The sequence below is a fragment of the Verticillium alfalfae genome, genomic scaffold (assembly GCF_000150825.1).
Source record: "Verticillium alfalfae VaMs.102 supercont1.1 genomic scaffold, whole genome shotgun sequence".
NCBI classification, from domain to species: Eukaryota; Fungi; Ascomycota; class Sordariomycetes; order Glomerellales; family Plectosphaerellaceae; genus Verticillium; species Verticillium alfalfae.
Genome location: NW_003315038.1, coordinates 612,493 through 624,782, shown reverse-complemented (window position 1 = coordinate 624,782; position 12,290 = coordinate 612,493). Strand labels below are relative to the sequence as shown.

The 12,290-nt window shown below is 55.5% G+C and overlaps 6 protein-coding genes and 1 non-coding gene across 7 annotated transcripts; 3 read left to right on the top strand and 4 right to left on the bottom strand.

Moving 5' to 3' along the window:
* Positions 1–60: 60 nt before the first annotated feature.
* On the bottom strand, positions 61–133 carry VDBG_15004. The gene has a single exon. It is a non-coding gene; the product is annotated as a tRNA-Lys (tRNA).
* Positions 134–556: 423 nt separating this feature from the next.
* Positions 557–1,356, top strand: VDBG_00210 (Nop16-like protein; the record flags this gene model as incomplete). The annotated part of the gene is made up of 2 exons (XM_003008483.1): positions 557–672; positions 777–1,356. The coding sequence occupies 2 exons, from the start codon at positions 557–559 to the stop codon at positions 1,354–1,356; spliced, it is 696 nt and encodes a 231-aa protein (XP_003008529.1).
* Positions 1,357–1,724: 368 nt separating this feature from the next.
* Positions 1,725–2,752, bottom strand: VDBG_00209 (conserved hypothetical protein; the record flags this gene model as incomplete). Its single annotated transcript, XM_003008482.1, has 3 exons — positions 1,725–2,241; positions 2,292–2,512; positions 2,588–2,752. 3 exons carry the CDS (start codon positions 2,750–2,752, stop codon positions 1,725–1,727), a joined length of 903 nt encoding a protein of 300 aa, XP_003008528.1.
* Positions 2,753–5,163: 2,411 nt separating this feature from the next.
* VDBG_00208 (predicted protein) lies at positions 5,164–5,472 on the top strand (the record flags this gene model as incomplete). Its single annotated transcript, XM_003008481.1, has 1 exon — positions 5,164–5,472. One exon carries the CDS (start codon positions 5,164–5,166, stop codon positions 5,470–5,472), a length of 309 nt encoding a protein of 102 aa, XP_003008527.1.
* A 726-nt stretch (positions 5,473–6,198) lies between these two features.
* On the top strand, positions 6,199–7,780 carry VDBG_00207 (tRNA A64-2'-O-ribosylphosphate transferase; the record flags this gene model as incomplete). The annotated part of the gene is made up of 2 exons (XM_003008480.1): positions 6,199–6,572; positions 6,712–7,780. The coding sequence occupies 2 exons, from the start codon at positions 6,199–6,201 to the stop codon at positions 7,778–7,780; spliced, it is 1,443 nt and encodes a 480-aa protein (XP_003008526.1).
* Positions 7,781–7,932: 152 nt separating this feature from the next.
* VDBG_00206 (HAD-superfamily hydrolase) lies at positions 7,933–8,720 on the bottom strand (the record flags this gene model as incomplete). Its single annotated transcript, XM_003008479.1, has 2 exons — positions 7,933–8,646; positions 8,712–8,720. The coding sequence occupies 2 exons, from the start codon at positions 8,718–8,720 to the stop codon at positions 7,933–7,935; spliced, it is 723 nt and encodes a 240-aa protein (XP_003008525.1).
* A 1,565-nt stretch (positions 8,721–10,285) lies between these two features.
* On the bottom strand, positions 10,286–11,878 carry VDBG_00205 (psi1; the record flags this gene model as incomplete). Its single annotated transcript, XM_003008478.1, has 3 exons — positions 10,286–10,579; positions 10,646–11,384; positions 11,460–11,878. 3 exons carry the CDS (start codon positions 11,537–11,539, stop codon positions 10,286–10,288), a joined length of 1,113 nt encoding a protein of 370 aa, XP_003008524.1.
* Between the last annotated feature and the right edge of the window lie 412 nt (positions 11,879–12,290).

The following is a 12,290-nucleotide window of genomic DNA, read 5'->3' as shown; positions in this document are numbered from 1 at the left end:
CGAAACGAGGTCGTCAAGAACGTCAAAAATGAAATCTCATCCGAGATGCGTCAGGAATTGAGCCCAACGGGGGGCTCGAACCCCCAACCTTGAGATTAAGAGTCTCACGCTCTACCGATTGAGCTAGCCGGGCAGGCAGGTTGCTTGTTGTTGCAGGTGGGAGAATCCAGCTGCATTATGTAGTTTTCTCTTGATTCATGGTACGAATAATTGGAAGCCATCCGAATGTGTAACTCCCAGCCTACATGGAATCGCCTTGAGGAGAACCCCTTCACTCGTCCATATACTTGCCAGTATTTTCTCATCAGTTTGTCGGCCTCTGCAAGCCCACCTCCAAGATATCCGTGCCTCGAATGTTGTCTCGGTGTGGGTCGGTGTACCTCGCCCAGCCGAGCAAAAAGTGCCGATAAGATAAGGCTCAAAATTTCTAAGGGCCCTCTGCGGGATGCAAAAGATCGAGGTCCCAGCACCGCAAAGGCTAAAGACATCACCAAGCGAACCTGCTGCTTCAGTCCCCTTACTCCAGTAACCGCTCTCCGATCAAACAACTGTCACAATGGGTTCCCAACGCCAGAACAAGAAGCGCCGCTCCTCCAAGTCCACGATCCGCCAGTCCAACAAGCCCAAGAAGGCCCTCAACCCCCGCGGCAACAGCATCGTCGCCCAGAACTGGTAGGTCGCGCCATGCCCTCACTCTCCTCTTCTTCAAAACGAGATGAGCAAGAATTCCCGTACCTCGAGGCGAAAAGCGCTGACCGTCCACTCCCCACGTCCAGGAACAAGAAGGAGACACTGACGCAAAACTACCGTCGCCTCGGCTTGACGGCCCGCCTCAAGGCCCCGACGGGTGGTGTCGAAAAGTCGGTCCGCGCCGCGGCGTCGGGCACCCGCCAGCCGATCCCCATTGACCCGTTCGCCATCGCGCCGGCCGTGAACAAGCCCACGATTGGCGAGGCGCGGGTCGAGCGCGACGCCGACGGCAAGATTATCAAGATCCACTACGCCGACGCGGGGAGGAAGCCGCGCGCAAACCCGCTCAACGACCCGCTCGTCGCTCTCGAGACGGACTCGGAGGACGATGAGGACGTGGACGGCGGCGAGTGGGGCGGCATCGAGGAGAGGGACGAGGAGAGCAGGCCGAAGGTGATCCGCATGCTCGAGGAGGAGGCGAGCCGCGAGGTAGAAAAGAAGCCGAGGCATCAGAGCGAGCAGGAGGTCGAGTGGATCGAGAGGCTTGTCGCCAAGCACGGAGACAATACGGCTGCCATGGCGAGGGACCGCAAGCTGAACCAGATGCAGCAGACGGAAAGGGATATTGCGCGGAGGGTGAACAAGTGGAAGCAGTCGCAGCATTAGAGGGTAGGCACGTTGGGATCCATGTCAGTTGCTAGGTGAGGCGAAGCGCATGTTGCATAGTTACACATGGGCACATGTATGGGAGTCTGGCGTTATGGGTTTGATGCTCGGGTCAAAACAACAAGACTTGCTCGCAAAATTGATCAAAAACAATGTCATCCATCCATATCCATCCATCTATCTATCAATTCCGATATGAAAGCTCGCCATGTGGGATCCTTGGACTACCTCATGTAGTATACAGTTGACGCCGCCAACACCCGTGGAAACCGAAACAAGCCACAACAAATATCTGTATCATGCTGGGAGCTGTCATGTGCGCCCTCTGCCATTTTCTTTTTGGCAGTCCTGTTATTGATCTACATTCCTTAGCGCAATGTGCGATCGTAGTTAGCCGAGGGGAACTGCGCAGGCGCATTGTCGTCATAGTCGTCGTGCGCTGTTGGGGGTGCATAGGGGCTGGGCTGCCGCGGTCCACCGTAGGGGTTGGGACTTGACTGGCGGCCCCCAACCGCAGACGTCTGTTGTGAGTTATATTCTGTCTCGCTATCGAACATGGGGCCATTGTGACGGGAGGGCAAGCTGCCGTATCGGTTGGGATCGTCGTCCTCCCCGTACGCAGAGCCGCCTCCAGGCCTGTAGGGGTTATCGTTGAAACCGCCGCCGCCGCCGCCGTAGCCCGTATCGGTGTGGTGATCAGGGTGGTCGTCCATCTGGACAGGAGCGTAGGCTTCTTCGTCATGGGGTGCCATGGAGAAGGCAGCCTTATCAGGGTCAATGTTGTCGTTCTTGATACGCTGCTTGTCATAGCCGGGAAGCTCGCCATGGAAGCGGTAGTGACGGAGGGTGTAGACGCTGACGGCTGTGGAGGCACCGAACAGAAGGCTACAAAGGTCTTAGCACGTAGGTCTCCAAGATCGAATCATTATCCTTACGTGATGATAACGCCGAGTCCGACAATGCCCTTGCTCAGCCCGCAAACGTTGCCACACTTGTTGGCGGTGTTATAGGCAGCCTGGCTGGCAAAGGCGGAGAGCCAAATGATGGTGAAGATGGCATCAACGGCGAGCATAGCGTGCGGCTCGGCAAGTTTGCGTGTCCTCGGCCATCGTGGGGTCATGATGAGGTAGAGCCATGCTGGGATGGAAAGGAAGCACTGCAGGTAGCCAGATCAGCAAGATTTCGACGTAGCGATCCCAGGAACGGGGGCAAACAAGAGCTGGTAGCTTACCACTCCGAAAGTCCAGCCGTTGTTTCCTGTAACTTCCGCCTTGTCGCCAACGAAGACAGCAATCTCTAGACACCAGAGCACAAAGGCTAGGAGAATCTGAAGGCAGTGTATGCCCATCTTGAGCATGGGGACATTTTCAGGGTCCCATTCGAAATTGGCAAACATCTTTGCGACGAGGAAGAGCCTCGAGGGCGTCTGGAGAGGGCGTCGATGGGCTTTTTAGTGTATTGGGGTCCCGGGGTTGACTTTGTGATGTTGTAGGGTTCTGTTTACCCTTCTCAGACACAAAGGTTCTGCGATGTCGCTGGTGTCGATCTAAAAATAGGTGGGTATGCTTCGATGCGGCTGTTCCGTCTGGGTAGTTGATGATGGCAGCAGCAGGAGTGAAAGAGCGCGTGGGATGGTCAGCCAGGCTCTTGGGTGTGCAGTATGCTCGTCAAAAAAAAAAAAAAAAAAGATCGAATTCAGGTCGTATCGTAAGGTGATCAGAGGTGAAGCGAACGTCGTCCAAATGTTGGAAGTGGAACGGACGAGAAAGGGGAAAGAAAGTTGCGTTGGGCTGTCTGTCGGATGGGATGGATGTGGCAGGGTGGAAATGGAAGCACCGGCTCCAGGGCTGTCTCTCCCAGCACTGTAGTTCTAGCCCACCGTTGGTGTCAGTGCTTGTACCAGTGTGCCTGCGTCAGTACTGAAGACGCGTCCCCAGGTACCTCGCCTTCCGTGCTGGCTGTGATGTGGACACGAGTAGGGGGTGCCAAAGCTGTGTACCTTAGGGGCTGACGTGCGGCCAAGCTCCGCCTCTGAACCTGACGCAGCTGCTGGCGTCGCAAAGCTCTCTAGTGGCCCGTGACAGAGCGAAAAGGCGCCCAGGTGGTTCCAGAGGCCAGTAATGCTGCGCCACGGTGAGTGTGTGTCCCTGTGCCCCAGGCAACGAATGGTGGGCCTGTCTCGGCTTCGAGAGTGGGCGCGAGTGGGCGCGAATAGGTAAGAATCGGCTCGGTTTGCCCCGGTACGAGCTGTGGCTGCAGGTGCCAAGCGCTTGTCACGACGTCATGCTGCGGTACTCGTACAGTGCCTCCACTCACCTACATCGCCGTTGCTGTGCCACCCCGAGTAGATAAGAGCCTCGCTCTGCCTCACCTGGGACAACACCGCCCCGCCGTCAGGCACACGGGAGCCCCGGCTGTCGGGCCCGTCTCAGTGACAGGCTTTCTACCTGGCAATGGTAGAAACTGATCATATGTTTTGATCAAATCAAACAACTGATTAAAAATCAAATGAGAAGCGGTAGATCACCCCGTAAGTCGCCAGGTATCGAGTGTGGGAGTGTTTCCACTGTCGCCAGCCTCTTCCTCACATGTTACTGCATTCACATCCAAACCCACACTCATGTCATTTCGCCGGTCATCGAATAGATCCACGAGAACTTGAGGTTCCTAGCTAGACTTTTGATTCCACTACTAGAGGCCCAAGCCGCTGTACTGTCGGATTGTTCTGATATAGCTGCTTGAAAACGGGAGCAGGCTCCGAGATGTGACTCGGACTACTCCCTTCGAATGAATTTCCAAATTACGCGTGGCAGACAAGCATGCCAGCTAAGTTTGTCACTCTGAATAAATGGCTTAGTCTGTACGGATTCTTATGATGCTTCGTGTTTGGCCCTTCCGTTGACAAAGGTAGGCGGGCGGTTGGGGATTGCCATTCATGAAGAGAATGCTATTACTTCGCTGTATCTTAGCAAAAATGGTTGATCTTGAAAGGCCCAAGCGAATATCTTCCATTCAAGAACGTGATAGAAGCTCTAGGAGCAACAGTCATGGACATGGAGAAAGCAGGTGAGGCTCATCGCCTCGCGATCCTCCGCGCCCTACAGGCGGTTACTACCAGGCAACAGCCAAACGATCGCACTCCTTCCAATATATACAAACAAACGATGGTTCCTCCCAACAGACTACTAGCCCAGTAGTTAAAGAACGAAGCAACCCCCAAAGACCGCACGTTCGAATCCCGAAGCCTCCAAAGCTCTGCCACAACTCGGGCCTCGTGGAGTTGTGCAGCCTGTCCCCCAACCCTGACGCAGGGTTGGAGGGCAGGCGAGCCTTATGCCCTTTTCTGTGCAGCACAAGTGTGATTTGGTTTTGGAGATGTTGTTAAACTGTCCAGAGTAGAGAAGGAAGGTGCGAACAATACTTATCATGATTCACTGAGACTCTGCTTCGGCAATGCCCTTCCTTTTTAAGAGGGCTACTAAAATAGTACCACTGCCACTAATCCTCGGATTTCTTCTTTATGACTATTTCTTTAGACCATCCACAACCATTTCAATCAACTGGCACGCAATCATGGGCCGCCTTTCCACTGCATATAGGCAGAAGAAGAGGGAGGCTCGATCGAAAGCCTTTCGCGCTCAAGTAACGAGAACCGACGTCAACTGTATCAATCAATATGAAGCAACTGTTGGTGCCAGCCTAATATCGTCAACGCGCAATATCACAGCTTTTGTGAAAAATATTGCGACTTCCGTTTTCGAGACCCTCGCTTCGGTGCCTGATGTGCCAGGCCCTTCTGAGAACGAAATGGCGAATTTCAACGACGAAGATGCAATTTCAGTCCCGGAGAACACGCCTTCGAAGCATGATTATACGACTTCATGGATGGAGATACCGCTCACTCTAGGTACCAAGAACGTCGACAACCCTGATAACGAGGATGCCGTCTCCTTCATTGCGGAGAAGCCTGGTATGGAAGAAGCTGGAAACGAGGCGTCCGACCTCTTACGAGCACAGAAAGACAGAAAGAAGGAAAAGAGACGAGCAAAGAAGGTCGCCAGAGGGAGGAATACGAGGCCTGCGAGGATCAAATCAAGAAAGGAATTGGCCAAGTGACAACGTCCAGAAGACAAAGGCCCCCTCACCACAAACAACTTCCGCTGAACCTGCGGTAACCTACCGTCCCTGTCATTCCGTCGGAATGCTTGACATACCGACAGAATATGGAGATAAAGAGTTGTAGAAAGATGAAGCTCCAGCCAAACTTCAGGCGAAGCTCAAACCTGAGCACGGTGATTATCATCCTCAAGAGACAAGCCTCCTCGTCTTCCACGACGAACCCGATAACATTTTCAATTATCGCGTACCGTACTGGGACAAAGTTTGGTTCTTCAGCTCAAACTGATGATCTCCATCAGAAGAACCAAGAGATGGTGTTGAAAGTACTGTTTCTTGTCGCCATGGACTCGCGCTGACCTCGTCTAAAGCTCGATCCAAGATTTTGAGTGACAATGTCGAGTCGCACCGTGATAAAACTAATGCTGAGTTGGAAATCCATTGCGATAGGACAGAACCAGTAACTACATTAAATTTACAAAGGAAGGTTTCAAGAAGAAAACATCTTGAATTACACCCACCTTCTGGGAAGGGCATGATGGAGACAAATAGGGGGTAAGACAGTGCCGGAAGCAACGGAGACCCCTTGCGCACAGTACGAAAATGCGCAACACCAATTCTGCTCAAACCCCAAGAACACCACCACATCAAGAACCGCCGTATACAATTGTGAGCGAGTTACTCCGCGCTCATATAACTACAAAAAAAAAAGAAAAACTCCAAATAATGACAAGCCTGTCTGACATTGTGTTTCCCTCTGCGTCGGAGCAGCCCAATTTGTCACATCTCCTCACCGAACTCAAGCGCGGTGACCTCTCCATCTCCAATCGTCTGCGGTCCATCATCCACGATGCCGAATTTGTGCGCGAGGTAGCGGCGGTTTTCGGCTCGGTCGAGGAAAATCCTACTGGAGCCACAGAAACGACAACACCGTCACGGCCCCTTGTCGCCAACGAGCGCTGCGGAAGCTGGTACATCCCGCCCAGCACCAAGTCGGCGAGCGCATACTTTAAAAGCACAGACGGCCACGACAATGCCTGGAAATTCAGCACGAGGAGGCTGAACCCTCATCTTCTCGAAATAATCGGCCGTTGCGACGGGTGAGATCCCTCAATCACCAGCCCTTGTTTATTTACTCTCAAGCTAATCAGCCCCAAGGTGCATCATCGTCGACTCAACCCGCCGCGGAAAACGTGAGTCTCTTCTTGATCCAGACTATTCACTTCCCTCCTGACATAGAGCCCTAGGAATCCCCGACGCCCTCTCAAAAGACAATCCCAATCTGGTGCGCCGTACTCAACCGCGCCCTCTTCCCCACCCCTCCCAGAAGAAGCCCACGCCCTGCACACGCCACCCCAAAGTAGTCTCGCCCTCCGGAGCACGCCCAGATCACCGCCCTCCTCCCCGTCCTTCCTCGCCGCATTCCTGGCTCTCGACCTCGACCTGGCCCCCGCTGCGCGCGCAGCTCCCGAAACCCCTGCGGCCCCTCTGGATCACGCCTGACACGCCGCTCCTCCTCCCCCAGACGATCACGACGGCGGCGGGCCCGCGCAGCACCGTCTTCGAGGACGCCCACCCCGTTGTCTGCTGCACGGCCTCGCGCCGGGTCGCGGGCGGCGAGCTCAGGGAGGGCGGGTACGTGTACGTCCAGGGCGCGGGCGACGACACGGAGAACTGGGCCTGCGGGCTTACGGCCGAGCTGTTCTGGGCCCATGTAGACCAATTGCTCGGCACGCCCGAGGGCGAGCTGCCTGCGCTCGTGCGAGGCTTGGTTGACACGTGCGAGCCGAGCCGGAGCGCTGGAGCCAAGAAGGTCGCGCCTTCAGTGGCGGTTTCGGCTCTTGCGGGGGTGGACGACGGGAAGGTTCGGAGGTGTACCGTCAAGTTGACACCGGCGGTCACGGAGAAGGAAACGTGGATCGTCAAGGCGCCGACGGAGATGGAGGTTGGGCTGGGGAAGCACAAGGTTGCGAGCCGGAACCTGAGGACGGCGTTGCCTGATATTTGCGGCTTTGTCACGCGGTTTCTCGAGTCACAAAAGAAAGAGGATGGCTCCCTCGCCGAGGGTACGACCGTCTTGGTGGCGTGCGAGACCGGCAAGGACTTATCTGTGGCTGTGGCCCTCGCCATCTGCCTCTGGTGCTTTGACCAACAAGACAACTACCGAGCACCCGACACCAAGACCATTTTCAACAAGGACATGGTTCGGAATCGGCTAGGAAGCATCATGACGGTATATCCCGAGGCCAACCCGGGCCGAGCATCACTGCAGAGTGTTAACAGTTTTTTGATGGACTATAGGAGATGAAGCTGCATTCTATCCATCATCTTTTTTGTTCGTGGCCTATGCCAGCTGTTGAATGCACCCTGTATCGCTGTTGACCATTACACACACCTCGTCGTCGTGTTCATTAAGACGACAGGGCATTCCGCACTCCCAAACATATCCCCGTCAGACTCTTACAGCTTGGCCAGGATGTCGGGGAACTCTTGCCAGTCCTTCATGATGACGACGGCGCCAGCGTCGCGCAGGACCTTCTCCATCTCGGACTGCCTGTCGGCGGGATAAGGACCGACATAGCCAATGACCTTGATGCCGGCGCGGGTGCCGCTGAGGGTGCCGCTCTTGGAGTCCTCAATGGCGACCGATTCAGCGGCCGTCTTGCCGAGCTTGTCAAGGGCGTGCAGGTAGATGGCAGGATCGGGCTTGGAGGTGGGTGTGGGGAGCGACGTGGCGGCAGAGTAGACCTCTTCCTCCTTGAAGAACTTGTCCTGGCCGACCTTGACAACGGAGGCCCAGACACGGCGCTTGGCGGAGGACGAGACAACGGAGAGCTTGTACTTGCCGCCGGCCTGGAGGGCTTCGAGCTGCTCGTCAACGCCGGGGCAGGCGACGAGAGAGGCCTTGAGCTTAGCGATGACGGCATCCTCTTCGCGGCGGACATATGTCTCAAGCTCCTCCTGCTCCATGGTGAAGTTGTAGAGCTTCTGGAGGCCGAGCATCATGCCGCGGAAGTTCTGGCCGACAAACTCCTTGATCAAGGACTCGCCGGTGAAGCGCTGGTCAATCTTGTGCTTCTCGCAGATCTCGTTGATGAGCTCTGCGCAGGCCTCAAAGGCGAGCTCCTCAGAGAGGACGAGTGTGTTGTCGCAGTCGAACAGAAGAGGCGTGATCTGGGCATTGATGTCAGGAGGAAGCTGTGCCTATGAGGTGAGATGGAGACGGCGAAGTGACATACCTGAGACATGATGGCAGTAGATAGAGGTCGTCGGATTGGGTGTCTGGGTAAAGTCCACGAGCTACGGTCGAGTCTAGAAAGCCGATGAACGCGGATCAGGGTGAACAGGCAGTGGAAATGGCTAGCAAGTGAAGGGAGAATGAAGGACGAGCCAACAGCAGAGCAAGGGGAAGCTTGAAAAGTGGACAGTCTTCGGGTTAAGAGCAGAAGTGGGATCGATCAGGAAAAGGTAGACCAGAATGGTGGTCAGCCCAAGATACGCCTCGAGTACCTAGACCAACAAGCCAGAGCCAGGCATCGAGAGCACCAGATGCAGATCGAAAGCGACATGAGCACCATGACCAAGACGGGATCTCGACCCGTCACGGTTGCTGCTGCCCTGCCAGCCCCATCACCGATGGTGGTTGCCCGGGATGCCCTGAGCGCCCTGGCTGCCTGTTGCTCCCGAGGCGGGTGCAATCCTGCCACTGAAGAGACGCGAATTAACCCCTCATTGTAGCCCCAGCACGCCGCCGTGTGTCCACTGAAGAGAGCGAGCCGGCATAGGTACCCAAGGTACGCGAGCAACGAGGAAAGAGGGGGGAAGGCAGCGAGGGGCACGGAGGAGGTGCACCTCATGATTACCCCGCTGTTGCGCCCAATACAGTGCGCCCATCCCTGTACAATGTCGTCATGGGCCAGTGTGCCCCTCCACCCGACGACAAACGACGCGTCTTTTTCTGTGCAATTGTCGCCCGGGGCAAGAGGCATCCTCGGCCTCTCTCTCCCTCCCGCCGTTTCACGAGCCGTTGCGCATCCATGTGCAGCCTCGTTGTCGTCGTTGTGGCCCGTGTCGTGACTGGGGGCCAAATTGTACCCTTGTGCTGCCTGTCGACAGACAGACCCTGGAAGTCGATGCCGAGTCTCGGGATGTTCATGGAAGCGCATGCAGCATTCGGCCCTCTTCACACCTCGAAACCTAATGCAGACGAGTGCTTCCGGCACCGTACATCGTACCTGTATTGCGCTGCAGCAGAATCCGCCCGCCCGCGGCCTCAACGCCCCGCACCCGAACAAGACCAGTCCCCGCCGAGATTTCCTGCGCTGCGGCGCAACGTCTGATGTTTTGCGTCTTGCCTCGCCCTCCATGTCGTCCCACTTCCTTGTATCCCTTGGCCCCCTTGCACGCAGCCGCCCGCAGCTACGCACACTCATGTAAAAGGCCGCACTGGACAGGTCATCCCGTATTTGTTTGTCACTCATCTCGGGTGCGGGGACTCGCGGGTCCTTGCCGTAGCCGCGTTGACATTGATACGGCACATCTCCAATGAGATTTCACGTCATATTTATCCAGTATGAGCTTGATCTGAGGCAAAATCATGATTTTGTTGAACGGCAATCTCGGTCTTGGTATCTCTTGTAAAGTGTAAACATCGTGTTCATTATTAACAAAAACGTCTGGGGCTCATCTCCTAAGCTCCTCAGCCACTGAAACCCCTTGATACGCCCAAAACACCAATTCGTAATAAAAAAAGGGATTCATGAAAAAAAAGCCAGTCCATAGTCCGCAGCCCCTAAGCCGCTCACTCTCTCGCTTATAAAACTTCCCTAAGCTTCTGCTTCTGCGCCGCTGTAAGACTCGACGGGAACTTGACGTTGTACTTTATGACAAAGTCGCCCCGCGTGCCCGGCTTTTTCGACACGGGCATGCCCAGTCCGGGGTACCGCTCTGAGCTGCCAGGCTGCGTCGGGCCGGCCTTGTCGAGGTTGATCTGCTTGCCATCGATCGTGGCAACGGTTCGCTTCCATCCCGTTAGAGCCTCCTTGAGGTCTAGATCAACCGTGTGGACGAGGTCATCGCCCTCGCGGACGAACAGAGGGTGTTGTTTCTGCGAGTCACCGTTAGCTTCTGCATCTATGCGAATGTTTTCACAAGGGGGGTTGATAATACGTACCTCTTCCAAGATGAAGTGCAGATCTTGCTGGCCTCCTTCCTCCTGATCACCGACCCCCTTGAACTTGATCTTGCTACCCTTCTTCAGACCGGCCTTGATCGGCACCTCGAGCACCGTGTCCGTCGTCGTCCTCTTCCCGCTCTCGTCAAACAGCTTGCGCTTGATCTTCATCTTCTTCGTTACACCCCTGAAGAGCTCCTCCAAGGTCAGCGGCAGCGCCCTCTCAACCGTCGTCACCTCGGGCGTGGCCTCCCGCCTCTTGGGCGGCGAGAAGTCATCAAAGCCGCTGGACGAGTGCCGCACCCGCGATCGGCCGCCGCGTGCCGCGCCAAACGTGGAGAAAATGTCGTCTCCACCGCCTACGCCGCCGCCGCCGCCGCTCTGCCGCATAAACTCGGCAAAAATATCATCTGCGCTGCTAAAGTTGAAGCCCGGCGCGCCGCCGCCACCGCCACCGGTGCTGAAGCGGAACGAGCGTGTGTTGCCACCGCTGCCGGTGTTGCCAAAGTTGAAACCGCCAGGCATGCCGCCAGCGGCAAAGGGGTTGGCGTTGCCGGCCCCGCCGCTGGCGTCCGGGGGCGGGGCGCCGTGGAGGAGGAACTCGAGCCCGTATTGGTCATAGGTTTTGCGCTTCTCGGGGTCGGAGAGGATCTCGTAGGCCTGGGAGCACTCCTTGAACTTTTCGCTTGCGTTGGGGTTGTCTTTGTTCTTGTCGGGGTGCCACTTGAGAGCTGCCTTGCTGTAGCGGGGTTGTTAGCTTGTGTACCTTGGAAATGATGGAGATCAGATGTTTCACGAGAGAGGAAGAACCTACCGGTAGCCCTTTTTGATTTCTTCCTGTGTAGCCTCGGGCTTGACGCCCAGCTGATCGTAGAGTTTCGTCTCTTTTACCATCGCGTCGGTGTGTGCCACTAAAGGCTTACTGGCAATGGTGGATGGATGGTGGTATTGATGCGGGGCAGGCCTTGTCGGTGTGCCGAGTTGATCCTGCTTCTACTGTGCTGCCGAGCAACAGCAAAGATGGAAGGAGAAGATACAGGAGGAGACAGTCAAGGTGACCACCAGGCTGAAGTATGAAAATTATGGTGTGTCCGGTTGTCAAAAGTAAGGCGAATGTGTGCCTCGTCGCTTTGGGTTGTAGAGCAGCTGCCCAATTGGTGGGGCTTAGCGTCTGCGTCCAGTTACTTGCTTGCTGTGATGGTGGTGCAAGGTAGACTTGGTCGTCTTGATTGTGTGTATTCCGATGTCAATTGTTCTAACAAGCTACGGCGAGTTCAGGATTGCAAAAATCGGCGAACAAAAGATATAGTGTAGAAAGAAGAAGTCGCGTGATGTTGAAGAAGTCATTTCAAGTTTCCAACATGTTCCTGTCAATGCTCCTACAACCCGCTCGCACGAGCTGTGAGGTCAAGGTCTCACGGCCGGGGCCTAAATGTGACATCACCGCCCACCGCTTGCGGACATGGAACCTTCTAGAACCTTCGACGTACTGCCATCTCCATCTGGCAACATCACGAGAGTTCAACCCCCCTTTTCATCGTATTCAATTCGAATAATTCTCATAGCTTCATGTTGGTGTGTTCCTGAGGAACATGCTCTCTCCTGACTGGCTGACTACTGGAACCTGATACACAAAGGCGCCCCT